Source organism: Lampetra fluviatilis, chromosome 16 (assembly GCF_964198595.1).
Source record: "Lampetra fluviatilis chromosome 16, kcLamFluv1.1, whole genome shotgun sequence".
In the NCBI taxonomy this organism is placed as follows: domain Eukaryota; kingdom Metazoa; phylum Chordata; class Hyperoartia; order Petromyzontiformes; family Petromyzontidae; genus Lampetra; species Lampetra fluviatilis.
In genome coordinates this window covers 9773745-9801129 of record NC_136290.1, presented here as the reverse complement: position 1 = coordinate 9801129, position 27385 = coordinate 9773745, and the positions used below count along the sequence as shown (strand labels likewise).

The following is a 27385-nucleotide window of genomic DNA, read 5'->3' as shown; positions in this document are numbered from 1 at the left end:
TTCAATCATGCTGCCTGCATCGCGTGTCTTCATGGGCCCGTATTTTCACCTCCGGGTTAAATGAAGGGCATTTGCTTCTTCCAAGTCACCCGTGTGCTACCTGTTGACATTGTAAAATAATAGCATTTCATAATAAATTACCTCGGTATGTTTATTACGTAAACAAAATCCCACGAATATACAAAATACAGTCTATAATTCAATGAAAATATTTGACTTTTAGATAGGTGAATGATCACAATAGAATTGTACAATTGAAATCGAGTTTATTGGACAAAAAAAATCAAATTGAGTCCCATTTAGAAATTTTGGAACTTTACTTTATTTTAACTAAACACGTTATCGTATAAATGTATATACTGTACATATATTATTTTTCTCTGAGGTTCAAACTCTAACTTTTTTGTGTTTATTTCATTATCGTGTTGTTTCTTAAACCTGAAATTCCATTTCGTGGACTTGAATCTGTCATGAGTGGGTAGAATTCTTAAATAGAGGTTTTGCTTTGAATTCAGTACCACTCTTGATGCATTATATTGCGTATAAATTGTGACACTTTGCATATGTTAAGGCGTTTTTATAGCTACCGCATATAAAAACTCATTTTTGTGATATTAAAAGTGGTTTATAACCCAACTTTGACGATTACTTGGACATATTAATAACTAAAGGCACTATTCTAGCGGGATAAAATCGGCCACTCAAACCATTACATTCATCAAAAACATTTGTTGCTAATAATTTAAATGTGCCGGCAGATGCTTATTTTAAATAAATGTAATTTTTCTTTATGATAAGCAAATTCAATTGGGTTTGTAAATATAAATCAAACGCATCGTTTCTGTGTTATTATGCATCCGCACGCTTACGCTCAGGAGACCCAGGTGAATATGCAAAACATAAACCAATTCGGTAACTTTGAGATTCAGTACAATATATCTTAACCGCTGGATGAATTGTTGCATCAACGAACATTAGCAAATTATTTGTGAATGTTCTTTACACATGAGTGAATGTTTCACGTACAGCGCTCTTTTAATGTAGACCTGAAATCAAATATTATTCATGCTTTCATGCTCATAATTTTTAGTGCTCGTGAAAAAATGATCAACGTGAATGTTTTAAATTTATATTTAAAATAGACAAGTATTAAAAATATGTTTTTCTCCTGTGCCTTGGTCCAGTGCTCATGTGATCAACGACTTTCGTCGCATTGACCACTTTTTTTTTACGATACCCCGTGTTCCATTATTACTTCCTTATGAAATATTCATCGTTTCGTTTCTGAGAGTCGTAGGGCATTTAGGCAGTGGGCTGCAGCAAGAATAATAATACCACCAATATTGCAAAAAAACAACCCAGGCGAAAAGCACACACTCCCAATGACAAACGCGCGTAATTTAACCTTTCATTAAGCCTTGTAGTGGAAGGTTTCTTGAATTTGCAATTGTTGTGCTAAGTTTTTTTTCCTCTCACCCACACCTCACAATGTGTAATGATTTGCTATTTTTATTTTTTGAGGCCACCGTATGCGAGCGTCCACAAATGTCACTGAGGTCAGCAGTGTGCTTTGCTCCTTTGAATGTGAGGTCACTTAACACCGGCCATTGATTATTGTATTCGTTATTAAGGCAACTGTGCAGGTGCAAGCGGCGAAGAAATCGGGACGTGTAAAATGTGCATTGCAGGTCGACGCCTGCGTGTCTATACAATATTGGATTCATTGCACGTTTGTAGAGCGAAGCAAGAAAAAATATTGTACGGAGTGTTTTGTTTATTTTGTCAACGATTCCTGTGCGGTAACGATTAAAAGAACAAACCATAATTAAACATTGTCATAGTGCTGGTAATTGTAACTACTATTTTACCTGAACCCAAACAAATCACAATAGGCATTTAAAAACGAAAATGTAAACGGTAGTTTGACATTGTCGATTTTAATGTGGAAAGAAAAAAAAGCGTAAAAAAATGTGCAGCACAAAAATACCGAGCAGTTTGATTTCGTACACAGTAAAAAAGGATTTTTTTTTCGAACAGAGCGCGTGATTTACACGGTCCAAACGCCAATGTTTTGTATAATGACCCATTCGGTCTGTTCCTTCACTACTCTAATGAGCAGGCAGTTTACGTTCATCGCCACCAATGTCGATACACCCGCCAAGTCGAACTGCCCATCGGCGAACTCCCCGAGTGGCACGTAGTTGCTGCAGTCTCTCCCCGTGGACGTGGGCTTCAGGCCGTCCCCAACGGCCAGCGCGGCGTGACGCAGCACGTCCCCTTTCCTGTCCTCCGTTCCCGTGCGCACCTTGATCCTCTCGATCTTCGCCGCCTTCTTGAAGACGAGCAGGAAGAACTTGCCGGCGCTCGGCGCCTTCCCCCAGAAGTACTCGCCGCCCAGGCCGTAGGCCTTGTACGGGTGGTAGGCCTCGAACACCTCGATGTTGGTCCTGAGGAGGGCGGGCGGGTTGTCGGGCACGTCGGACGGCTCGTCCTCGAAGTCGTCGTCCTTGAGCTTGTTGGCCGTGCCCCGGAAGGACGAGTAGTACCCCATGTGCTGGAACAGCGACGGCTTGAAGCGGATGGCGTCGCCCTGCGCCAGCAGCGTGCGGAAGTGGTTGAGGAGCCAGTCGCACGGCATCTCCTGGTAGAACATGAGCAGGAAGCGGGCGAGGCGGGGCAGGTCGCACGAGCGGTACAGCTTGCCGATGTAGCCCAGCTTGGAGAACTCGAGCGTGGCCCAGGGCTGGCCCTCGAGCGAGGACACGAACTTGCGCACGTAGGTGAGGAAGTTGCGCGAGCACGCCACGTCGTCCTCCAGCATCAGGTAGTTCTCCGACAGGTTGGCGCAGAAGTTGGTGAGGAAGGCGTAGTCGACGTTCTGCTTGGAGCGGAAGGTCACCCTGTCGTCGGGGTCGTCGAAGTTCCTCTTGAGGCCCTGCAGCGGTGGGTAGGTGTGCCGCGGGGCGTGGATGACCACCAGGCGGCCGCGCATGACGTGCTGCGAGAACTTGCGGGCGACGGCGCGCGCCGTGCCCTCGCACCACTCCGCGTCGAAGTCGGCGAGGTGCACGACGATCACCATGTCCGCGAGCTCGTCGTCGCTCGACTGCTCGAAGATCGACTTGAGCGTCTGCAGCAGGTAGTTGCCCCTCGCCCTCTTCACCGACGAGATGCCGATCGTCAGGTACTCTGCAGTCGAAGGGCGAGTGACCCAGTGGTCGTTTGGTATAGAAATGGGCAAGATCAAGACAAAGGTCAAAGCGGTAATAAAGCCCTTTTGGTTACAAATGACTGCATAATACCAAAGAAATACATGTTTAAAATGTGGGTACAGACAAAAATAAACACTTGGGACATGTTACCAATTTTCGGATGAACCTTAAAAATCTGGCTTCGCTATGAAAGATTTCGGGTTGAACCGAAATTACGATATCACGGGAAATGACAGCGCTTATATTACGTCCCTTACTTTTGCGCGTTTGCTGCTATAGGTGGTGGCATGTGCCATCAGGTGACGTCACTTGTTCACGTGGAGACACGCAAAAAATATGACATCATGTAAATGATCAGAAAATTCTAACCAAGAACCAAAGTTGTCTTTAATCCCAACAATCTGATCTACTTAAATCCAAAAAACATTTCTAATACACACACTGTTATATATCTTTATGGAATTGAGCTTTTTACAAAACTGCAGCAATTATATGTATGCACGTTGAACGTCTTTCGCACCGTACGTAGGCAGCCGTGCTAATCGGAGGGTGCGGATTAATTAATCGGAGGTGCGAATTAATTTATGAAAAGGTCGCTAATAGACTCCCGGACAGAATAATTCCGGGGCTCGATTGGAGGTGCTGAGTACGTGTTGTGCAGTCTGATTTCCGCAGCAAAAAAAAAAATGCATCTTCATCTCGGAGGTCCAAAGGCAATTTAAGGTCACGACCCCCACCGGCATCACGGCGTGCTTTCGACTCGCACAAGAAACGTCTCTTGCCCTTCAACACCACAAGCGGCAATGCAATATTTATTATTTAACGCATACCGCTCACTTTATCCAAAGTCATTATTTTTTTACATTGCCGGTTTATGTTAGACTTCAAACGTATAATACTGCTGAATATAAAAATATATATACAAACATGCACTATGTGAGATGCACGTTTCTCAATTGAGTTTTACATAGTCATAAATAAAGATGGTTTTACTATCTATAATCTGGCTATGGATATTGCCATGGTCTAACGGTTAGCACAACGGATGTATAACCCAGAGGAGGCCACTAGTTCGATCTCCTGATGTGCCAGTTGAAAAAATAGGCAAGCTTCTTAAATCATCCTGCCTCTGCCCACCCAGCAATAGAATGTGGCAACTCCTACATCTTCCAAGATGCCCAGCCAGTGTGAAAGAGTAGGACAAATATGCTCTAGAGAGGGCTCTTTTGAGCTTACCCTAGTGGAGACCCATTCTGCCAGAAGTGGTGTGAGAAAGTTGTTTCATGGCTGCACCTTTACCTGGTAGCGTGGTGGCAGTGAGTGGCAGAAAGTGTGGCTCGTGAATCAGAAGGTTGTATGTTCAATTCCAGATAGGGCTTTCCTCAGCTCTTCATCTTTGTGGGGACGTCAAGAGTGATTGTCCTGAAGAAAATCTAAACCCCGCCATAGGAATGTGGAATTTCCACCACTGTAAATTGGAGATGAGCAATGCCCCATGCTCAAGTAAGTGGGAAGCTAATTTTGCTTTGTGACTTATTTTGCTCATCATCCATGGAAATATGAACGCGTGATACAATATTGAATCCTGCTGCAGCTGTATTTAAGTGTGATTTATTACAAAACCAATGAAGCAGTGTAGACGCTTGCATTGTTTAGTAATTATAACATGAAAATGACTTTGATGTAATAGGTGAACTCATATTAAATGGGTTTCATTGAATCCGTGTATGTTTGTGTGTGTGTTTCGTGGTTTGTAATGAATCATTCCTTATTCTGTATTTTTGCAAAATAAATACTGAAATATTGAGCAATGTATTGTAGGGTGCTTAATCAAAATACAAATTTCTCATAATTCTTCCAATCGATAGAAATATATATGAACTAGCATAAGTACCCGGCGTTGCCCGGGTGAAAAATATATTTCTTAATAACCTTACATATATACACACCCTCACCACTCACCCTCACCATTCACCCTCACCACTCTCCCTCACCACTCTCCCTCACCACTCTCCCTCACCACTCTCCCTCACCACTCATCCTCACCAATCACACCCTCACCAATCACCACTCACCACTCACCCTCAACACTCACCCTCACCACTCACCACTCACCCTCACCATTCACCCTCACCACTCTCCCTCACCACTCTCCCTCACCACTCATCCTCACCAATCACACCCTCACCACTCACCACTCACCCTCAACACTCACCCTCACCACTCACCCTCACCACTCACCCTCACCACTCTCCCTCACCACTCATCCTCACCAATCACACCCTCACCAATCACCACTCACCACTCACCCTCAACACTCACCCTCACCACTCACCACTCACCCTCACCATTCACCCTCACCACTCTCCCTCACCACTCTCCCTCACGACTCATCCTCACCAATCACACCCTCACCACTCACCACTCACCCTCAACACTCACCCTCACCACTCACCCTCACCACTCACCCTCACCACTCAACCTCCCCTCACCACTCACTAATCACCACTCACAATCGCCACTCACAACCGCCCTCACCATTATATTTTTGCCCCAGTCAACGTCGGATATTTCCCATTCGTAGCAGTTTATATCAACTCTAGAAGCAACTTATATTAAACAGGAAGCGTGATCCTAAAGTAATTTACAATCTTCGATTAGTCCTTTGTGCGATTCAAAGAATCGATTCCTGGCATGTTGGGGGTTTACATTTTGAATGATAGAGTTTCATTTTCATTGTTATTTTATTTTTTTATTTTTTCAGGAGTTTTTAATGACATTTTTGCCCCGGTCAACGCCGGATATTTCCCGTTCGTAGCAGTTTATATCGACTTTAAGCACCTTATAGTAAACGGGAATCGTCCGAATCTAAAGGAATCTACAACCTTCGATTCCTTTGCGCGATTCAGAGAATCGATTCTTGGCGCGTCGGGTTTAAAAGTAATTACACAGTTGTTTTTTCATTGGTATGTAATGTTTGAAAGTTTTCATAAGATTTTAAATGTATTTTCCCCCCGGGCAACGCTGGGTATATCGAGTTTATACCACAAATGCGTGCGCATATTTTTAACGGGAATTAAAAATGGCGTCCACCCGGCAGCGAATGCGTCGCTACCCGTTGCCAGAGGCAACCGCCGTCCAATGAAACTGCGTATGGTCCGGCGACACACAGACACACACACAGACAGACAGATTTGCGATTTTATATATATAGATGTGTTTCATTGATAAACTAGTTCAGGATTGAACTGTATTATGTAGTGTCTGTACATCACTTTAATTATTGCTTGATTTTCAAAAAGTAATATCCAATGGAAAATTATCTGTAATTTTATCAACAGGACCAATTATTAACAGTCAAACATCGCTATGGTGGTTGTCTTGTAAAGCCTTATTAATCCATAATTATGTAATTGCAATGTTAGGAGTAGCTGCTTTTTATTTTCTCGCTTCATTATATGTTTTAAACATTTTACAATGCTCGAATGCGTGGAGATTTTATTTGAACAAAAATAACAATAAATGCGTAAATGACAACACAAAGTTATTCCATTATAGATGCTAAGAACAAATTAAATTCAGCTGTGATGGATAAAATAATTTCTCCCCCCCCCCCTAGCCCCCCCTTCCCTCCCACCACGCAACCCATTCTGGCTACATCAGATGTGCCCAGCATGGATAATTTAATAAGTAGTAATTTTTCATGCAATTCATATTAAATAGATTGGCCATGCCTGGTGCAATTCCGCCATCGCCGGAAAGGTTGGGCTCGCTCACGTCGCCCCAAAAAAGTGTTCACGGTTTGCAGCTGAGCCTTGAAAATACGTGGAGGCAATTTTACTGGTAGGAACCTCCTGGTTACACCAGCCCACAGGGAATTATTGTGTCCGCCCGTCCGTCCGTCGTGCATCCAGAAATGTGAGGGGTGGGGCTGGGTGGAGAGGGAAGGGTGGGGAGGGTGGGGAGGGTGGGGTTGGGTGGGGGGTGGGTGGGGTTGGGCTGGGTGGGGAGGGGCTGGTCACTCAGTGGTGCCCTTATAAAACTCAACGTTTAACCTACTCATGCCGGCTTGTGCCCGCCCTCACAGTCGGCCATATTTGCGGAATACACCACGCCGCCGTTGACCCTGGGCCATTGACTGAGCAACCCAACGTTCCTACCAGCTCCCTCCGCAGGAATGTGTTGGGCGAAAAACCAGACGCTTGCCATCCCCAGCCAGTGGTTCTTAACCTGGGGTGCATGCACTCCCTGGGGGGTGTGAGATGCCCTTTTTGGGGGCATCTCGCCATGCCAGATATTTTTATAAGGTAAATCATCAACACACAAATTAAACGCTACTTTGTTTTATCGAATCTATGTACATAGTAACATTATGCGCGTGTTTTACGATTGTGAACAGAAGGGGTGCAAGGCTGCAGTAAAGGTTAAGAACCACTGCTTTAGGCGGTTATAAAAATTCGTAAATAAAAAGTACATTACTGTATTTTCCTGATTATCTCCTCTTCACCACCACTGAGCCAGTGGTGGTGGAAATTCACGACTCCTATGGAGGAGGCAAGGTTATCCATTGGATGACCGCTGTTGATCTCCCCACAAAGTGGTAGTTATTTTATTGACCCCTCAGAGGGATGATGGGCTGAGTCAACCACCAACCGGGATTTGAACTTGCGGCCACCCCCCAATTGCGATCTTTTCACTCTGCCGCTGAGCTACCTGGCAAATATTTACTTGAAAAAGGGTGGGCAAAAAAACTCAGCACAATATATAAAGGGAGAAAATGTCGGGCAATAGTCATACTGTAGAGCAGAGAAAGACCATTGGCTAAGATGTGCTATAATTTATATTCTTGGATTGATAAGACAGGTCTCATAACGAGTATTCTAGGCATTGTCATCAAGATCCATGGGCAGATAGTCTATAGGCATCCACTGCACATTTCGTCATTTTGTTTCCACTTTCCTCTGTCTTGTGCCAATATGCTCAAGTAGCGGCCACATCTTCCAGGCACCAATCTCTTATGTCGTCATCAAGCCATTCTCTGTTCGGCATTCCTCTCTTTATGGTTCCTTACATTATTCCCGAACACACGTTTAATTTTCCTGTTGTCGTCTATCCTGCATACGTATCAAAATAGTGCCAGTCCCCTTCTCATCACTCCCTGCATCACCAGGTTGTCTTCTTCTATGTGCAACCTTTGTCTTACTTCTGCGTTGGTCACTCTTTGGGTCCGGCTTAGATGCAGTATCCCTCTGTAGCAATACATGTCATGCATTATGCTATGTACTGTTTGCTCCTGTATTCTAAAGCAAAGGTTGGGTGCATTGTATAATGTGGTCGGTGTATGCGAGACCAGATGTGTGTATACTTTGCTTGAGCTCAGGCACAAGTTTGGGATGCATTTTATTCTCTGGAGTGTCTTATAACCTGGAGCATAATGTTTATCTGCTTTTCTCTGGAGGGAAATCTTTTTATGAGTGCGTTGAGATTTTTGCTATTTTATTTGTGCTTGTTCACCACTGCCAAATACAGTGTGACAAAGACATGCTCGCATATGGTGACTTTATGATGAATACGGTTTACATGTGCCCCTGTCTTGACTTAAATAATTGATTTGGTGACAATTGTCCATTATCTGAACATATAAAAAATAGCATACACAGAGGTGAGATGTGTTTCAATTATGTTGCATGTTTACATTGCATGTCACGTGTACATGTGGAAATCCACTACTGGATGAATGCCTCCCCAATGGGTTGTGGTGGTTATCTTAGCATTTTCACCATACTGGTCAATGCAGGTTGGTGATGATGGGGAGCATAGAAGTATAATACAATGCATATTGTTGCTTTGCCCTCTGCAACCCACTATGTAGCCGCAAAACTTCTAACACCTGCTATGCATGGTGGGTAATAAATTAAAGTTCTATCCGGGATCAACACTGCTTAGCATCGGAGATATTCATAGGTTGAGCACATTCCAGTTAATTTTCAAGAACTGAATCTCAGCCAGTTAATTTTGATTACCGTTGATAGATTGTCAATCTTTATTTATCTTGTAGAAATCCGATGAGCTATGAAGCTCTTTTTCACATAATTCATGGAGGTGGTTCGGCAGTTCAGGGGTCATAACACTTGGTCTGACAATACTCAGATCCTAGGTTCAAGTTTGAGTGTCAGCCACCTGTTAATAATACTGGTTCTCAAGTGCATCAAGATTGATGGTCTCAGCCTAATCACCAATAATTGTGCAAACTAATCCATCATTGTAGATTCGAGATTATAAAACTTAAGTTAGATTAACACGTGAGACCGTCCATCATCCGTTCCAGCAATGTGTCCTTGATCAAGCCCGCTTACCTTTCTTAGCAGTCAATACGAGTAGAAGACTTATCGATTTAAAGCTTTCGTGTCTGCAGGGATTCATATTATTGGTGCTTTCGGTAAAGTCTCGTAGAAGGGAAATAATAAAATAATAAATATAAAACAATACAATTCTCACGACGTTTCGATTGCAACACAAGCAATCATCATTAGGTGTGAAAACCACAGCAATCGAAACGTCGTGAGAATTGTATTTATTAATTTATGATTTCCCTTCTACGTGACTTTATCGAAAGAACCAAGAATACTAGTAGAAGACTGTCTATAATATAATTCAGGAGACTATGTATATTAGCAGCAGCACACTGAAGAACTGAATGAGTGACATCTGCTATCATTTCACAGTCGATTGGGTGGCTGATGATGGCTCAATACAAAAAAACAACTGATAAGCAGTTTTAAGCAACGAAACGTATTCATATTTGTTTTTCCCCCAGCATGTTGAGCTTGTGCATGGTGCGCGGTATCGCGCTGCTCCTGTAAAACCACTGCACAGCGAGAGGGCAAACCACTCTGCCACCGGTCGCACCGCGGGCTCCGCTCACTTTTTTTGTTCAGCAGGAAGCCGGCCAGGTGGTAATACGTCACGTTAAGCGGCATGTCCATGTTGGTCAGATTTCGGAAGGAAATCTCATTGCTGGCAGAATGGAGCTGCTGCAAGAGGACCTGCTTGGCGAAGTGCTGTTGGTCATTCTGAAATGCACACGTACACACACGGAAAAAGATCAACTGTTATAGCCATACAGATCATTGGGGCAAGTAATAGTAGCGAGCACCTATTGCAGCCAGCCCGGTGCATGAGAGGGTGGTATGGTCAGTACTGCTGCTACGATTACACCTGGCCGCTTTTGCCTCTTCAGTGCTGATGTCCTTCCCCCGCACCTCCGACTAGCGTGTTTGGCTACGTCTACTGCGAAAGAAGTTCAACATATACGCACATACATATTCTTTGGGTCTTTCGGAAAAGCCACGTAGATAGGTTGAAAGAAAATAGCAACCTGCCTACGTGACTTTACCGAAATACCCAAAGAATATGAATTCCTGCAGTCACGAAAGCTTTAAGTCAAGATTTATACGTACATACATACATGTTATTATCTCAAATACCCATTTGTTCTGGCACCTCGATGTACTGCATGGGTTGCACGGAATAAATAATACACGATGATTACAGGTACTCCTTGAAAGCCGAGTCGACCTAGAGGTGGCCCAGAGCTGGTTGAGATATTCTCCCACGGCCGGGATTCTAATCTACATCGGCCGGGATTCTAATCTACGTTGCACTGGTTCATGGCGAAGTGTGCTAACCACTGTGCCACCGCTCCCCACACACACCACATGCACAGCGGTAATGGTGACACGGTTTCAACTTCTGTTTGCAAGAACATTACATGTGGACTCAATGTCACGTGAGAAAAGAAAACATTATAAGCTTGAAAATAAACAAAATTATCTATAAATTGTTTTTCAGCCAATGTCATTCCACTGCTGGATGAAGGTATCCCTCTTATGTGACGTCATTCTTTGGGATTGTTTGACCATACTTCACCACGCTAGTCAGTTTGTATTGGTAAAGGATGGGGGGAGGGATTACCCAGATTCCAAAGAACACAGGATGAGATGTTACTATCCTTTGTTCAAGCACTTCCAAGAGTTCATGAACAGTGAGCCTGGTGAAATTTGGGGAGCGCATCGTCAGTAGTGAACCTTTGGTTCCTAGGGTGTTTCGGCCTTTCATACTATACACCCTCCCCAAAGGCGGCCAGCGACAGGGTGATCAATCCTACGCTTGCGTCCCATTCCCAATTAGTCATAGGAGTTGCCTTGTTGTTGATAGCCAACATCACATGGTCAGTTGAGATATCGCTCGTCGGTAAAGACGAGGATTTAAACTCAGGTCGCCGGCTTCTCAACGACAGCTGCGCTCACCACTGCGCCACTGCTCCCACACCCCCTCCCCCCTCCACCGTTATCTCTACGTGTCAGAAAAAATATCAAGTACCTTTTTGACTAAAAATACCAAACGCTCCGAGTCGATATTAAAACAAACACATTCAGGGTGACCTCCTCAGGGTGTTAATGGACAACCGATGGGCGTAGGACTTGGGCTGGCACGTGGATTATAAGGAGAGCCCCAAGAAGCTCAACAGGGGCAGAACCAAAGATTATTACGCAGCAGGGCCATGCACATCAGGGCACCGCTGTCCATTGGGAGGTAAACCGCTAATCCTGTCCACGGGAGCGGCTCTCGGTCACCACGCAAACTTTCACGGTTGTCACGTTGGCGCAGTGTTCTCCAATCCCCCCCGCCCCCAGTGTTGTTTCGGAGGCTAATGTTTAACCGCTATAACAAAAATGTATTTTACCAGGAGAGGCCCACTGAGCTATACAAATTTTTTTTTTTCAGAAGCGACCCTATTCATGTGGATATTTATAGCAGCCAAATGCTCTTAAGCGCACGTTGTTTCTAAATGTGGAGGGAAAAACCGGGGGACCCGGAGAAAAACCCACGCCACCATGGGGAGAGAGACACGCAAACTCCAAATATACAAGCGTCAGCGTTGGGAATCGTACCCACAACCTCCTGTATACCAGGTGAGGTAGTTAACATCTCGCCACCGTGGCACCCCAAAGCACATCGGCTACCTCTGTGTGTGTAGTGCAGGGGGACAGAAGGTGAGCAGCAATGCAGAAATCAAACTCACGTGAAAAGTGCTCTCTATTCTGTCTCCCTCTGCACCTTCTGTCTTTGAATTTATAACTTATCATATAAATATTTTCTTCAGTGATTTTTTTCTTTCGTGAAACCACATGGGAAGGACTGTGCTGCCTTTGAGTGCCTTATACAATCGGAGAAGGTAGAACATAAGCTTGGCTGGGAATGGCTGTTTTTTCTCTAGAATCTAACCAGCGTTTGACGACAGGCGATGAAAAGTCTATCCATAAGTCGACCGCTGTTAGCGAGCAGTTATTTTTGTAATCTTCACAAGAACATCTCGGTGACTCTCAAATTCGAGTGTGTTTGTTTAACCAGGTGAGAACTCACTGCACCAGGATGATCTCATTCGCAAAGAGTGACCTGAATGACCAGAATGACATAAAGTAAAAAATAAAATAAAGTGTGGCTGTTCTCTTTGTAATGATTGGCCATTTACTTGAGTGTTTTTACATGTGTGGGAGGAAACTGGAGGGCCCAGAAAAAAAGCCACTCATTTGAAACGATGGCACTTAAACTCAGCACAAATTTGTCGAAAGTGTTCTTATTCTATTGCCTCTTGTACCCTCGTCATTGCCATGTAGGTGGAATGTTTGACACGTTTGATGGCTCCATCACGGTGTGATCCATCAAGCCCTATTTACTGCATGCTCGGAAATGAGCCAGAACTTGAACATTTATTTTAGGCATCTAATCATTCATTTCCACTGCCACAGCCCCCAATTATCATGGTTTTAGGCGTCATTTGGATTCAATACAAAAAATTATCTCGTTTGTGTGATGTAATTTTGTTCATATTGTTCTAATATCTTTGTCATATGATACAGGCTGCATTAGCTAGACATAACATGAGCATGTACATTCCATATAACTCGTATACATAGCAAATAATCGATTCTCATTCAGGCAATTCGACTCTTGTATCCTAAGCCTAAGAATTGATTTCATTTGACGAATCCGTCCATCGTCGCACGAGTTGCTACGCACGAGCAATCCTTGCGGTCGCTGTCGTTTCACACAACGAAGAGTCGGTCAGAACTTCAACGCCAGCCGCTGGCTCGCGCCGGCAAGGGACTTACCTCCCCGAATCCCGACAGCTCCTCGTCCATGAGGAAGAGCAGCAGGACGGTGGAGACGACGCAGGCGGCGAGACCGAGGACCCCGAAGCGCACGCGGACGGGCCAGAACCGCAGGACCAGCCCCGCCGGCATCCCGCGAGCCTCCGCCACACCGGGCTCCAACAGGCCACTCGGTGAGCGACTTGCCTGAAGGGGAAGAGCCACGAGGTGTTTGGTGTGGCGCAGGGAAACGTTAACCAATGGCAATGCTGCTGTTGTTGTTGTTGTTGTTTGACTTGCATCCCACTGGGATTTTTGCACACAGCGTTGGTGTACGGGGTTTTTTCTGCAATATTTTGCTGTCTTTTCTTGGATTTTCTGTTTGCACAAAGTCACATATTCACTTTAAGATGTTTTTTGTTCATGTTTTTTGTTTGTTGCGGTTTGCACCCGATTCAAGAGCCGAATGGCTCACAGGGCTATACCTAATAAATGAACTTGAACTTGAATGCCACCTCGAAACAACAACGAGCCATTACCATTCACCGCATCGCGCGCGGCGCTTTCAGATGCGCTTCTGCGGCCGTCTAGAATGCTCTCGCCTTCCGATATTAGGAAGCCACTGGAACTATGCACTTTTAAATAATCTAGATTGAAAAGTCAATTCTTTAGAACTGTTTTTTGTGTTTAGTTTGTTGTCCTTTCCCCCACACCTCCGATAAGCACGGTTCGCTATGTACAGTGCGAAAGAAGTTCAACATACATAGCCTCATATGAAAAATATCCCACATGAACCTGAACCATTGCTGCCCTTACACGAATAATAACCACATATCCAGCACTAATACTAACACTAACCCTAACCATTGCCCTTACAATAATGAATAATAATCGTAACATAATGGTGGAATGATGCCTATACGTACCTCTGGCGTGGCATCATCTTCCACATTTGCCATCGTGAACCAAACACCGTGATGTTAAACAACACCGATACACTAACTTTACAAACAACACTAGCGCCACCTGTATAATGAACACAAACCGTAGCCACTGCTCTCACAAAGAACAACCACACAGTACGAAAAACGAGACCCCAGTTACTAAAACCCGCCTCGAACCACTAACCCTTAACCCACTGCTGTCACACGAAATAAAGGCCACAACAAGCCCAACACAGACACCACCATCTCGACGATGAGCACTTACACTAATTGCCGCGGCCTTGGCACGAACGCTCTTGGACACTAACGCGAGGATTCCAGATTTGAAGCTTTCGTGACTGCAAGGATTCATACTCTATAGTTTTTTCGGTAAAGTCACGCGGGTAAAAATAAATAAATAAAACCACGACGTTTCGGGCGCAACACAAGCGTCATTCTTCAGGTGGGAACAACGTAGCGAAAGCACAACCGCTTAAGCGGTGTACTTTCGCTAAGTCGTGATTTCATTTATTTAAATGTTTTACCTACGTGACTTTACCGAAAAAACCAAAGAGTACTAACGCAAGGAATTGCTCGAACTCTTAACCATAGCCACATACATTCTAACACGAATCCCAACCATAGAATATAGCCCATTCACCATAGCCAACCTCCCCCCCCCCCCAACAATTACCACGCGGCACCATTTGCAATGTAACGGTTTATTTCATTGCAGCACCTTCAGAATTAGAATCATTCTTTATACTGGGGGAATACGAAGAGCTATGAAGCTCTATTTCACAGATGTCCAGCATTGCCACGACAACTGTCCACCGTGACCTGTCCACCGCGGAGACCACTGACCTGTTTTCCCTGGGTCTGTGCCTCTCTCGATCCCTCCACGGCATTCGCCCACACACGTTCGTCGCTGGGGTTCGGAAAGTCCCGCGGCCAAGAGTTTCGCAGAAATCGTGCACGTAGGCGCCTCCTCTGGCTGCCGAGATACTGGGGCTGATTGTTTTGAGTAAGACCTGTTCGTTTTCTTTCAAACTCTTATCACAGAACCAGGGATTAGTTTCCGTCTGCAGACGGCTTTTGTTTCGTGAGCAGAACGCTTGCGCCTCCACGCAAGGCATTACTTAATTCTGACTGCAGCTCGCATGAAAATTACGATTTATTTTTAGTGAACAATTTAATTTTATTTGTGCAAATATTGTAAGTACATTATATAACTGGACATTGGAGAGTGCAGACATGTCAGGTGACTATTTGCATATTTGCCAACTGCAGAAAAGAAGCGATGGGAAGTGACTGGCCTATTTTAATTCATCACTCTGCTCAAGAAATCGCAGGTGGCAGGGCCATGAGGTCAATAGATGCAGCCTTGAGGTTCAGAAATTCAAGGCATCAGCAGTAAAATTCGCAGTAGTCGCAAATCTGGTGAAATTCTAATCTTGGCAATCTAAAGGCGTTTATTTCTTTGGCAGTGACGTAGCAGCGTATGTATGGCTATTTATTGTTTTTAAATACTGTGGTATGATATTTAAATATTTTTTGACAGAACCATCATTTCGCAATCCCATATATAACAGTTGTTAATTACACATTCAAATTATAAGTAAATAATCACTTCAATTGGGCTATGTGTGGCCGAATTACATTTTACAATCGTATGATTTGCAAACTGTAATTCCATTTTTAAGTGAAGTGTTCAATTAGGATGTATAGAAGTTTACGATCTGCTGCAATGTCCTCAGGTAACCTGGCAGGAAAAAATACAAGAAATGCAAAAACTTTCCACGGAGATTATTTGATTTAATGTGCACGTGAGCGGAAATTATACGCTGATAAAAAAAACAACTCTCTCCCCGCAATCCAACAAAAAACTGCTGAACACGTTGGCACCACGTTTATACTCAAATATTGGTTGACGTAAGACCTTTTGAGAATTGTAAACTTGATACTTCTTGACATTCTCAACAACAAAAAATGTAATCACCTTTTGTCAGGAGCAGGCGAGGAACAACATTGGACATTGCACGTGGCCACAGATTTTGCTGCGTTCGCCAATTGTGCCGAGATGCGAACGCCCCCTCGCTACCCGGGAACCATGCAGTGCCGCAGGAAAAAACCGTGTTAATCACGGTGCTGCTCGTGACCCGAAGCTTTTGACATTACGGTTGTGTTTTTGATGCAAAGCCAGTGTGGTCGTGAGCACTCTATGTCATTAATCACAATAAGCCTACAAACTCATTGCCTCTCCATGGCCCATGTTTAAAGCATGACATTTTCCCCCTCCCCTTTACAATTTTGTCAGCACCTGTGCCTTTTGAGTAAAGCATTCCAACTTCGGGCTGACGGCCAAAATAATGGATTGAAGTAACATTTTTCTGTACGTAATCGCAGACGATTTTATGTGGCTCGGGAAATGCGTTGCGAGAAAAAATACAGCAAACGGCCTTTGGGAAACCATGCCAACCGATATAATAACATTTTAAATATAAAATAAACAATACAGTAAAATTCCTCTTATCTGCCATAGCCCGGTACCATTATCTGCGAGATATTTTTTTAATGGAACCCCACATCCTATTATTATCTGTGAGGTTATCCCTTAATTTAATCCACTTATATTGGATAATAGCGGATAATAAAAATACAGTTGCTGATAATAGGATGTTTTGTGGACCTATTGGCTCCTGTGCATAAAATAAGTTGAGAGCAATTAGGTTACTTGATAAGAGTTCTACTGTATATACATACTGCACAAGTTAAATACATTAGTCATCATGAAAAATATTTTAATTGTATGGGGATTCATCTATGACTTATATGTCAGGAATTAGAATGACCTGTTTTAGGGTTAAGAAGTCCAGTGCTTCGCTCAAAATGTGTAATGTTTAAATACATTTTACATTTCATTAAAGCCAGCCAAGGCGCCCAGTAGGAAATAATAATAATAACATCTTGAGAAATGATGTCAAGGTGCTTGTTATTGTAAACATGTAATTCCATATCATTGACCCAGAAAAAATACAGTAAAGATGACACTTTTTGACAAAAAGACCAGAGTCAATTTATTATTAAATTATATGAATCACCTTCCATTCCATATCGGCATGTTTAAACGCGCGCATTCTGGACTGATTTTACGATTCGGAGGTACTGTATAACTTATTACCCAGAATACTCCATTACACGAAAGCTCTCTCTGTGGTTTCAAACAATAATTGGAGCTTACCCATCCGATTATTTAAGCAACCAATCACTCCATCAATGATCAATTATTTTGCTCGATTAATGAGATTATAAAAAAAAAATTGTTGGAAAAAATTATCTTCTCTGCTTCCACCTGTGCCGCTGGACGGGAGGTGATGGGACTGGGCTCGGTTATTGTCAACTGCATCATCAGCCGGGCGTCACGCTGGGTGTGGCCTCTATGGGGGTTTCCCACCTTCGAGGGGCAGGATGTGATGGCAGCTGCCATTATTAAAGAGGCCCGAGTCATCGGCCACATAATTTTAACTGATTACAATTGTTTTCGTGAAGTCTACTCAATCGTCGCAGCTCTTAAGAGAATTGACACTATCAAGAGAATACATTATGCCTTTGTTGGTATTACTACTATAATGAGCCAATAATGTCTGTTTGTGTCCCGCGTGTGACGTCACTTCACGGCGGCCAGGTTCAAAGAAAATAACAAAAAACGACGACGTTTCGATCCTGATGACGACCGCTTGTGTTGCGATCGAAACGTCGTAGTTTTTTGTTATTTTCTTTGAACCTATCTACGCGACTTTACCGAAAAACCCGGAGAATATCAATTCCTGCAGTCAAGATTGAATCATGAACAGGTTACGTCATGAGCGGGTGACGTCACTCCACAGCCAACAGCCCCCCCCCCCCCTCATTAATAATCATGAAGAGGTGACGTCTTCCAAATGGATACCCCCCCCCCCCCTCCATTAATAACTGTCTCCTCGGCATTCCAAATTGCACACCAATTGATGCAATGAATATCACGTCGAGGTGTGATTTTCGCTTGCAAGTTTCAGATTTACTGCAATGCACCCGTCCTTGGACGGGCAAAAGGCTAGCATATAAATAGATGTCCATGTAAAATCTACTGTCACCCACGTGGCATGTTTTGACTCACGTTGAGAGTACAACAGCTGGAAGCTTCTTGAGATGCATTCACGGATGAGAGGCCATCAAAATGTTGTCAGAGGGAGATGTCATATTTCGTTAATACAGATGAGAACATTTTTGAAATTTACTTCATACTAAAGATACATAACAGTGCGTGTTTTATACGTTTGTGATTAAGCATATACAATCGTTATATTAGTCAATCCACTGCTGGATGGAGCCCCCCCCCCCCCCCCCCACACACACACTTTATGTAGACGTACGTACGCATAACAGTGTATGCTTTTTATACGTTTGTGATTATGTATATATATAATAGTTATGCTATTAATGTGTGAATCCACTGACGGATGAAGGCCTTCCCACGCTGTCATCAATCATGGAGATTATTTGGCCATGCTCCACCACACCGGTCAGTGCTGATTGGGGGAGGAGGAAGGCCCTCCTAGACGGGCTCAAATATTACTTGCCACTGATATGAATCGAAGCCGGAAATTAAACTCGAGCCACCGGGTTCCTGGCGCAGTGGCCTAACCACTGTGCCAATGTTCCACAAAATGATTAATAGCAGAGCCTTACAATTATTGTTGTTATTATAATTATTCTTATTCTGTCCATAATTTGTTTTGTTAACATTGTTGTCGCCGCTGATATCTGTTCCTAGTGGCGCTCAAATTGGAAAAGCAACATGACATTGACGCAGAATTCACATAGTAGGCATGCCGTATGTTGACGTGAACATTCATATCGAATTTGTGAAATGCATGCAGGGAGAGGGAAGGAGAGAGAGGAACGGGCTGTTTTTCAATCTCCCAGCTCAATTTAGAATTCCAAGCTTTGACCATCTGACGTTTGTTGCGGGGCAGGGGAGGGGCGGTTGGTGATTGTTTGACTTGCTCCAGAAACCACAATCAGAACCACAGAACCGTGGCCAAAGAACAACCTCATGTTCCATAATCCAGCTTAAAAGTCCTTGCAAGCGGGCTGGTGGTATAATCAGGGATCCTGTTTTAGTAAAAGCTTATTTCAAAGAGGGTTTCCTTCATTGCCTAGGCCTGCAAGTTTGACCTTTTCCCATTGCACTTTTTTCTCAGTCTGCCACGGTATGTCGGCTGATTTTAGGACACGGGGAGGGGGCGGATGAACACAGTGCTGTTGTGTTATTACCATATTATAATTATTATTTATTAATAATCTTGTTTTAGGCAGCCAGAATTCCTATTTTTAGGCCATGACAATTATGTTACCCTTTAGCTTTTGAAGGTCGTTCTCTACTTTGCAGTGAAATGGCCACATTTAAATTCTGTGTTTGAGCATAATTGTGAGGACGTAAATAAGTGGCGTGCACATATGCGGTGCACATTCGACTTTGCACACGGATGCATTTGTATAATTACAACATTAAGGGAATTCTTAAACTGTTACCTTGACAATTACGACCGCATTTAATTGGTATATTTTTCATTGTAATTAGAAAGTATTAAAAAAAATAGGAGCACTGAAAAATATTATTCTGCCATGGTGTAATGGTTCGTGCACTGGAGTTGCCATCCGTAGGTCGCCGGTTCGATCTCCCAGGGATGGCATTTTCAAAACTGGGCAAGTTTATCCCCCACCACCACCACCACCACCAATGCTTCTGTCCACCCGGCAGCATAAATGGGTTCTCTCCAGTGAGTCCATCGGTGGTCGATCGGCGGTCGATCGCACGGTGTAATCCCACCTCTCCCCGACACGCCTGGCTGGTGTGGAAGAGTAGGCCACAAACTCCCTGCGAGGGGGCCTCATCTAGACGAGGCCCTTCCGCCAGCAGTGACGTGAGCAAGCAAATGTGTACGGCTGCGCCCGTTGCCTTTTAATTAGAAAATGCAATTTCTGATGATAAAGTAAACAATTACGGTGAGAATTGTTTTATTATGTTTTATTTTTATTATTTTATTACTTCCCTTCTACGTGACTTTACCGAAAGAACCAAGAAGATGACTCCCTGCAGTCACAAAAGCTTAAAATCGAAATTACTATGAAGTAAGCAGTATTTTTTGCTGTTTGATGAAATGAACAACCAACATCTGTTCACTTCTAGAAATTGCCCTGTGAACCAGCTTGCATTGATGGCCTATTCTGCCTCTTATTGAAATGCACGTCCACTTTGATTTACATACTGAAAGAAATAGATCACGTTTACATCATCAAACACAGAGCTATAATTTGTTACTAATTAACAGCACCATACATGATCATGACAGATGCCATATTGTTTTGTTCTGCTGCACATATAATTGATATCATGTTTATTAAACTCAATAAAGGCCGTGTCCTTTGCACCTGACAACGTTATTTATCTTACTTCCGTATGCAAAATACTGACAGGCGCTTCCTTAATACATTTATTTATTTTTAAACTGTTAAAAAAAAACTGGTGTTTACTATTGCAGAATATTACATTCAGCAATATAACTGTGCGAATACACCATAGAAGTTAGTTGAGCGCTTGAAGTGGTTTGCCCAGCCACGTAGATTTAGATCGCAGTGGTTTGGAAATATCTGACACTCACCTGTGTGGGTCAAAGCTGACATTCACCAGTTACACGGCACAGCAAGAGTATGGTGCGAGTAACAAACACGGCACTTTTGTCAATCCACTTCTGGACGATGACCTCCATCGGGAACGTTTGTACTTCACCACTGTGGTGAGTGCACTTTGCTGAAGACCATGGCCACTGGATCGGTATAGCTATTCATTCACCACTGATGTTAGCCGTGGCTGGCAATTGAACATAGGATGCTGGGTTCAAAGTGCAGTGCATGTGTAGTGATTGTAGCATCACTACTGTGTAAACACGCACACGTGTGACGTCACTATGCCGGGAGCGTCACTACCACGTGGGTCTACACATACACATGACGTCATCCCGGCTGGAGGCGGGAATGACGTCTGGGCCGGTTCTGGACTCGGGAGGTCACAGGGGGTGGTGTGAGGTCGTGGCACGCTCTGTGATCCCGGCTGGACACGTGACCGGATCCCAGTGGGGGGCCCGGGGCCCAGGGGGGCACCTCGGGGGGGGGGGGCACGTGGACAGCAGGGGGGCTTCGAGAGGGTTCTCGAAGGGAGGCGTGGCCGGGGTGGGGCCCGGGCACGCCGAGGCCCATATAAGCAGCCTCCTCACAAGGTTCGAGGCTGCCCGTGCCAAGGATGAAGATGTATCGTGAAGACGCCAAGAAGAGTCAAGCCTCCAGTCAGCGGACCTGCCAGTAGCCCACCTGGCTGGGTCACGCTAGAGTAGCTGAGAGTTAGAGAAGTGTGTGTTAGCTGGAGTAGGTCGGTGGTCACCACCCTATGTGTAATTCACCGTGTTATAATACTTACTGTTCTAATAAATGAGTGTTGCCTCCCAAGAAGTTGCGTGCACCCAAATTGAACCCACTACACATGGAACACTCGCATCATCGCTACAATTTTGTGTGGGCGAGGTCGACCCAATACTAAAAGTGACTGTGATGTTTTAATTGGCCAGCCAATAATTGGCGTTAAAAAACAACAAAATCAGTATTCAAGCCAAGTTAAGGGCATTTGTTATTTATATAAATTGTTCATTATGCAGCAGTCTTGGGTAATTAGTAACAAAGAGGAACAGTAAGTGGGCATCTTTCCAGGCTTTCATTTACACTGAATTCTTACAGACAGGTGACAGAATCACAATTCAAACTTTAGCAATATGGTTGATAAAAAAAAAAGCATTTGCTGCTAAGGGTCTTAACTCCTTAAAAAGGTTTTAGTTTGGCTGGTCCTGTCCCTAGATTAGCAGATGAGAGCTTTTCCAATATTACGTTTGTTGTTTAAGCAGAATGGGAGGGGGGGGGGTGGAGGTTTTGGTATCGGTATAAAAAGATCTCGATGAGAAAGATTAAAATGACTGTCACCGTAGGATAACCTTGACAAAGAAGGCTGAGAGGAACAGAAAGCGTTTTATGTCACAGCTATTGTCATGTGCGTTTTATGCAAAAATAATTTAGAATTTTCTTTAGATAGCGCTGTGTAGGTTGTACTCGGCTATTCCGCACGGCGCTCCGATGACTGATGGGATCGTGCCGTGTGTTGATCGGCACGACGACTGACGTTCCGCTTTTTTTTAGTTCAGTTCCAGAACGTGGAGTTAAACGTTGGACGTCACGTCGCGTTAAAGGGTAAAGGTGCAACCCTGCAATTGCTTTCTCATGCCACTGCTGGTGGGAGCGGCCTCTGCTAGAGGGAGCTCATGAAAGCCCCCTTTAGGAAAATTCGGTCTTCCAACCCGATCAGATATCTTGGAAGAGGTGTGAGTACCCACAATTTACTGTATGTTGAACGTCTTTCGCACCGTACATAATCAATCGTGGTAATCGGAAGTGCGGGGGAAGGACAACAAACGATTTTCAAACATCAGTTCAAAAAAAATGAGTTTTAAATCTGGATTTAAAAGTGCATGGCTCCAGTGTCGTCACCTCTTCGTCCCCGACCACGTGGCTGATCTTCGGCAAGACCCTCGCCGTCGCCACGATAGTCGGACAGCTAGCGTAACGAAGCCAGAGATGGGGCTATGTGTTAGGATCGCCTATGTGTAGCTGCGGTACACAATGTATCGCCCAGTGTGCTCTTAATAAATAAGAAGCCTTCTCGACATGTCTCAGAAGTCGCTCACTACATATATATGAATTTCCCCATACACTACTCGAGTGATTGAGGACGTTGGTGATGATGGCTAAAATGTTCCGTTTGGCAGTCTCTAAATTCTGAATCAACTGTGGCAATCCATCACAACCTGACTGAGCGAAATATTTTAAAAAACCGAAGGTGTGGGGGGAGCGGTGGTGCAGCAGTTAGCGCTCTGCGCTACGAATCCCGCGACCCTAGTTCGATTCCCGCTCACGGCCAACACCAGTGGCAAATATCTGAACTACTCCTGTGCCTCCTCTAGGTCGACTCAGACTCAAATGATACCTGGTGCAGTGTGTGAACATCGCAACTGGGGAGACAAAGGCGGCCAGGCGTGGTCCTGGTCACCCCACCCCCTCCTGTACCGTGCCGGCCTTCATAGGTGCTCGCTAACAGCACTTGTCCCAACAGTGTGTTAAGGCTATACGGGGGATCTTTGTCTCTTTGGGAGTTGGTGGGAGGTGGAGGCTTTTTCCTCCCACCTACTCTCTCTCGTATCTGCTCTTGCCCACGCTGTACAACCTGCTAGTAGGTAATATTTATTTATGACCCTGACAAATGTCAGTGCGTATTGGGTTGCCTCGTAAATCGTTTTAAGTCACCAGCTGCATTGATAATTCACACTGTCCGGGTGTACGCTCACTTCCAGAGACGTGTGTTTTTTTTCTCTCCCCGTATGTCACGTTTCAAGTTGTTCTGTCCTGTCCTCTTCGACGGACGATGATGAAATGCCTCGCCCCCGCGCGCGTGGCCAGCGTCATTGTGAAACACAATGTGCCTTGTTGGCACACGGCATCGACACCGCCGCTTCAGACCGCTCCGACATTGCATTACGACTCGGGATTGTGGGCCACATTTTGTGATCACACCGCTCCCACAGGATGCCACGCAAGTTGGCAGCTAAAATGTGTGGAAGATCACACTTTACTCCTGCAGTTCTGGCCAACTCAAGTTGAGTGACAAATCTCAGGCGTCTCTTTAGCATCGTACCGCCACGCACTGCTTAACAAGAGTGGCTTAACAGTGGCTGACAAAGTGGGCTGCGAACACGGTGATCTGAGTTTGATTCCCATGTCGACCATCAGTTTAGAGTGATGCCTGAATCATTTCTGACCTTTTTACAACCCATACTGACCAGCAATGGAAGACGACTTCCAGCGGTGCAGTGGAATGGCCAAAGGGCTGTAATAATCGATAACATGATCAGTCGTCATCAACATTTCTGAATTCCATGCAGTATAGAGCAGCGAGTAAGCAAATGAGTAAGTAACCGTAATTATATTCTTAGGTTTTTTCGGTAAAGTCACGTAGGTAAAACATTAAAATTAATAAAAATAAAATAAAATAAAAATCACGACGTTTCGGAGGCAACACAAGCTTCCGTCTTCAGGTGGAACCGTCACAGCCACGACAGCTGTATCAAGTAAATGAGAGATTACAAGAGCTACCACTCCTTGATACAGCTGTCGTGGCTGTGGCGGTTCCACCTGAAGATGGAAGCTTGTGTTGCCTGCGAAACGTCGTGATTTTTATTTTATTTTACTTTTATTAATTTTAATGTTTTACCTACGTGACTTTACCGAAAAAAACCTAAGAATATGAATCCTTGCAGTCACGAAAGCTTCAAATCTAGAATTAACCGTAATTAGTTAATTTAATATGACATCCGAGGTTTTGGAAACCATTACCAGGCAAACGATATGTGCAACTTCGTTGTTGTCGCGTCAAAATAAATAAGCAGACAATGTCTCTCCTTCATGTGCCTCAATCGCTATGTCATTCGGTTGGAGTACTTGTTTTGAATGTGCGTTTGTGATTTCTAATACCCTGAAGCTTGAACCCAGTGAAAAAGTTGAAAACTGCAGTGGCAAGCCGTTTCAGTGGCCTGTTTAATTAAAAATCCTATGCCAAGTCGCGGTTCCGTGTTCAAGACGCCGCAGTTGACTGCCGTGCGATGAAATTGTGACATAAGAAATTGACGGGAAATACGGCGACCCGACCTACGTTTCACAATTTAAACAGTAAATAAAACATGGTCCTATTATGAATTTGGGACCGGTTTCTGTAGTGGTAGTAGTCGTAGTAGCAATGATGTTTACGGTATTTTTAAATATTAGCAGTATGAAACAAGGGTGTAAAGCAGATTAGTTTAAGATGCTTCTCTCGCGACTCTGGGGATCTTGGATACGTTGCCTTAGATTTGCTGTTGTGGAGTTTGGCATTTATAATGAATCATTAGCATCCTAAACGTGGGCTTGTGACAGTCGTGACATGGAAACTTGCAGAAACCGAGTTCTTAACCATACTGATTGTGATTGTAGTTACTTTAATAGTTTTCACTTCCCCACTTTTCCCAACAAAAGTGGTTGTTCATGTGGCATCGGGAAAGCATCACTTTTGTGAGCACAACGACACGTTAAAATTATTATATGTATCGTGATGACTTGGTACGTGTGTTTTTCTTTGTTTCTCGGTACTTTTTTTCCCTTCATCCCACACCTGATTCAAACTGTGCATCCGTTGTTAAACAGCACTCGTTTCACACCTATTGATGTGAGAATTTCTCTACAAACTAAATAAAAGGGTGGTAATTTTTTTCCCATGCCGTTATAAAACGAGGCAAGTTTTTGTGTGTGTGTGTGTTAATATATTCCACAAAATGGATGTGTTATACAAACGTACGTGTAAAATGAACCGTGACAAAGTCAACATTTCGGTGAACAAACACGTTTTAAATAGCATCCATCTTCATAAATCATCAGACGCCATAATAACGATCGTCAGCCTTTGTATCTCCACCGATGGATGAAGGGCTTCCCATGCAGGCACGGTCTCTCTCATGCTCCTGCTCAGGTTAAAATCCATCTCACTCCTACACTAGATCTGATATCATTGCTCCAGTCCTGTGAGGGTCATCCTCGGAGGCGTTTCTTCTTCTTCTTATTTGGCTTCCATCTAAGCGATGTGTTCTGTCCAAGAGTACTTTTGTACAACATTTGTGCTATGTTATCCATGTGCTCATCTTTCTATCAGCGTAATTGCAGCACATGCATCTCTCGCACTTTTAAACTCGAGTTTCGTTTTAATCTTCCAGTGTTCGCGTGTCTGACCCATTTGTCGTTTGCAGCTCACAGTGTGACGTGATTGGAAACGGATTTTCATTATCGAGCACTGCTTTCTGAAAAGCACTCCATCCTTTTTTTGCCTATTTATTTAACACCAAAATTGCTTCAAGAATTGCCCTTGGCATAATACACTGTGGTTGTATCCCTCCACAATTAGTTTAGTAAACGTGTACATGACTTTGTTCGGCACATGTTTATGTTGAGTCCAACTTTTCAGTTTGCTTTTTGCATAGTTATACTGTGTACAAATTCCTTCTACATTCAATGGCAACTTGAATCATATTCTTGGTTCTTTCCGTAAAGTCACGTAAAAGGGAAATAATAAAATAATAAAAATAAAACATAATACAATTCAATTCTCACGACGTTTCGGCCATAACGCAAGCAGCCGTCCTCAGGTGAAGAAACAGAGCTGTCAGAAAGACAGCGTCTTAATGACTTGAATTACTTTCAGACAAAACATTTTATTGATGGATTCAACACGCGCAGTTTCATTCCAGGCAGTTGCCTCCTCATTGGTATTTTATAGCTACTACCGCGGTTCCTGTTCCCGTGAATCTCACTCTTTGATTCCTCCACTGACGTTTTCATCCGACCCACACCATTTTCAACCACCGCACGTGCAGTTCAACACGCTTGTGTAATGTGAGGGTATATCCGGGTGGTTGATTGATCACACCTCGTTACGATGATTGGCTCTACCGGTCCTGGCCCGTAGCCAATGAGGAGAGGTCTAGGGGCGTGGCCCTGACGTAATGGGAAGGTGACATCTGGGAGTAGATGATTGGATCTGCTGGCTTTAGCCACAGCCAATGGGGGGACGAGTCAGGGGCTTGGTCCTGGGATCGTACGATGGACTCTGGAAGATGCCATGGAGATTAACCAGGACTGGTGGAAAGGTACCACGTGACCCGGGTATTAAAAGGGGTAGAGACGGGCAACACATGGTCAGATCTGGAACGAACGAAGGGTGAGGCCACGCTGGAGCGGGGGTCCATACCTGCCACGTGGCAGCACGAGTCTCTCCCTCTTACGCTGTCTGTTAACAGCGTGAAGGAGTAAGACAGGAGTGGAATTTATATGAGGAGAGTTGTGAATAAAAGACAAATAAAGACCCTGATTCCAGAAG

The 27385-nt window shown here is 44.1% G+C and overlaps 1 protein-coding gene across 4 annotated transcripts in view; it reads right to left on the bottom strand.

Annotated features, from left to right (window-relative positions):
• Positions 1-266: 266 nt before the first annotated feature.
• The window catches only part of LOC144936516 (alpha-1,3-mannosyl-glycoprotein 4-beta-N-acetylglucosaminyltransferase C-like), a 43859-nt gene continuing 16740 nt past the window's right edge, over positions 267-27385 (bottom strand). For 3 of the 4 annotated variants that reach the window (XM_078863672.1, XM_078863671.1, XM_078863675.1), the window contains 3 exons: positions 13388-13573; positions 10138-10285; positions 267-3189 (listed from right to left, as the gene is read on the bottom strand). In XM_078863672.1, coding sequence (XP_078719798.1) covers positions 2048-3189; positions 10138-10285; positions 13388-13519 — 1422 coding nt within the window. In that variant the 5' untranslated portion in view covers positions 13520-13573 and the 3' untranslated portion in view covers positions 267-2047. Of the gene's footprint in view, positions 3190-10137; positions 10286-13387; positions 13574-15153; positions 15602-27385 lie in introns of those variants that run through there. The other variant, XM_078863673.1, reaches the window with a different exon arrangement.